At 49.3% G+C, this 2380-nt stretch overlaps 1 gene segment (V, D, J or C); it reads right to left on the bottom strand.

Annotated features, from left to right (window-relative positions):
- LOC102369513 overlaps positions 1-2053 on the bottom strand; it is an 8099-nt gene extending 6046 nt beyond the window's left edge. Inside the window, 4 exon segments of the C gene segment in view lie at positions 25-351; positions 504-824; positions 1522-1827; positions 2044-2053. Coding sequence covers positions 25-351; positions 504-824; positions 1522-1827; positions 2044-2053 — 964 coding nt within the window.
- Between the last annotated feature and the right edge of the window lie 327 nt (positions 2054-2380).

Genomic DNA, 2380 nt, shown 5'->3' with positions numbered 1-2380 from the left:
GGGGGGGGTTCTTCTCCATCTTACCTGTCTTTTTGGAGATTGTTTTGGTGAGAGGCGAAGGCAATTCTGGGTGTTCTACCTTGCAGGTAAACTTCTGCCTCTTCTCCCAGTCTGGGGTGAAAATGGGCAGGGCACGGGTAGCAGTATAGGTGCCATTGGACTGCTCCACCCACTGCAGAGGTTTGGCATTCAGGGCACCTGGAGAGTCCTTGGTCCAGGTCACCTTTGGTGCCACTTTGCTGGGCAGGTTGATGACCATGCAGATCAACTCAGGGCTCTGCTTCACATACAAGTCTCCAGGGCTTGGGGGCACCACGTAGACTTGGATGTCACTGGCAGCTTGTGTTGATACTGGGAATGGAAGAGTTGAGTGAGCTTCCTGGTTTGATCTCTTCTTTCTTCCCTCCCTGGTATTCAGAGCCACCACCCAAGTCACCCTGTCTTCCCCCTTCCTCTAGGGTTCTGGAAGTCTCCACTCTAAGTCAGACCCTGCTTAGAATTACCTGGGCATCTCCGGGCATGGTCCTGCTTTTCGGTTGCTGTTGCTGAATGGGTCACTTTGCATGTGTATGTCTTCCCCTGCAGCCACTCCTCCTGTGTGATGTTGGCTTGGCTGGTGGTGCTGTAGGTTTTACCATCCTCATTCTTCCGGGGGGTTGTGGTACTGAAGGTCACAAGTCCCGAGGTGCCATCCACCAGCCAATCCACAGCCACAGGCAAGGGGACGAAGTTGGAGATGAGGCACACCAGCTCTATGTTGTTGTCCTTTGATGGAACACTGCAGGAGGAGTGGAGCACACGCACCGTGGGGGCAGTACCGGCACCTATCAGATGGAAAGAGAGTGTGACCCATTATCCAGCCCCTTCCTCTACCTTTAACACAGTGCTCCTTTACTGAGCCACACTCTCCCCACCCCTGGAAGTACATCACACCCCACTCTTCCCTCGGGACAGCACTGACTGCAAGGGAAAAGTGGCCCCTTCTGAGCCCCCAAACCATTCCTGTATGGTGCAGACCCCCTTCTGTTTCCATTCTTATTTTCCCCCCATTTTACTATGGTATCTCTCTCAGGATCTAACCTTTCATTTATCTATCCATCTGTCTCTCCATGATATCTCTGTCTCTTTCTTCCCTGTCCTCAATGGAATCTCTTCTTCTATCCCTCCATGATAGATCTCTGTCTAGGCATCCAGCCAGGGGCACCTTCCAGTTAGCAGACAGTACTGATAACAAGTTTATAGTGGAAAGTACAGTATCAGTGTTTAAAGCCTTTTCTGATGGTTCTAAAGACATAAATGCCCTGCCCTAGCCTGATGACTATGGGATGCCCCTAATCAGTCCATGCACAAATGTAGAGTCAAAATTGGATGTAATATTGGTGATATCACCTACAAAGACTGTCCTGCCTTAACCATGACTATCTAGTGGGCCTTTAGGCTTGAAAGGAATTTTAATGAACAGGCTCTTTTTGTGCAGAAGACAATACAAAGAGGACTCAAAAAACCCAGTCTGGGACCTACCTGGTATTGTCTTGGTTATGTGGGCTTTGGTTTTCGGATGGTTTACAATGCAGCTGTATGTGTGGGAACTCATACTGGCAGCTGGGATGGTGAGCTGGGTACTTGTGGTGAAAAGCCCTTTGCTCAGGTCCAGTGCTGATGGGAAGTTCTTGACGTCAGTAGAGATGGTGCTAGAGTCCTTTTTCCACTGCATTGTGACAGGTTCAGGGAAGTAGCCCGCGACAAGACAGCCCACAGAAACCTGGGTGGAGGTAGGAGAGCCTTTGCAAGAGGAGATCATGGGAAAGACATCTGGAGCCTTGTCACCTGTAAGGGGAGAGAGAGAAAAGCTGTGAGGTATGGCCCATAGGAGGTCCTCAGTATATCCTTTGGCATCACAGTCTCCCTTGGTGCTGAACTGGGGCACTGGCATCTGGACCTCTATGGGGGGAGAGTTCTTCTTATTGAGCTGCCCACCCTGCTCTCTGACCAGGGTTGGACTGTACTCTAAGGGAGTGAAACCCAACCACTTGCAAAGCATACCGTTCTCCATTGCACACACTGCAGCAACTTCTTTTTCACACCCTTCCAGCCCCTAAGTCTCTCCCATCCATGAAGAACCAGCTTCATAGTTATTCATACTAGATTTTCTAGCTCCCCTTGGTCAAGGAGAAATCACAGGGTGGAATTTTCTCACCACCTGCACACCCCAGAACTAAGCATATTTTCTTTTCACATCATGTTCTGTTACTCTCCGTGCCCTGAGTATGCCCAATTAGAAACGTGAATATCAAGTCACTATTAAAATTACCAGTAATTGTGCTTGGAAGTCCCCTGTAAAAATCTGAACCTGAAAGTAAAATTTATAGGCATTTCCTGA

The sequence above is a fragment of the Alligator sinensis genome, unplaced genomic scaffold, assembly GCF_000455745.1.
Source record: "Alligator sinensis unplaced genomic scaffold, ASM45574v1 scaffold1614_1, whole genome shotgun sequence".
Classification (NCBI taxonomy): Eukaryota; Metazoa; Chordata; order Crocodylia; family Alligatoridae; genus Alligator; species Alligator sinensis.
This window is presented reverse-complemented; position numbering and strand designations above follow the sequence as displayed.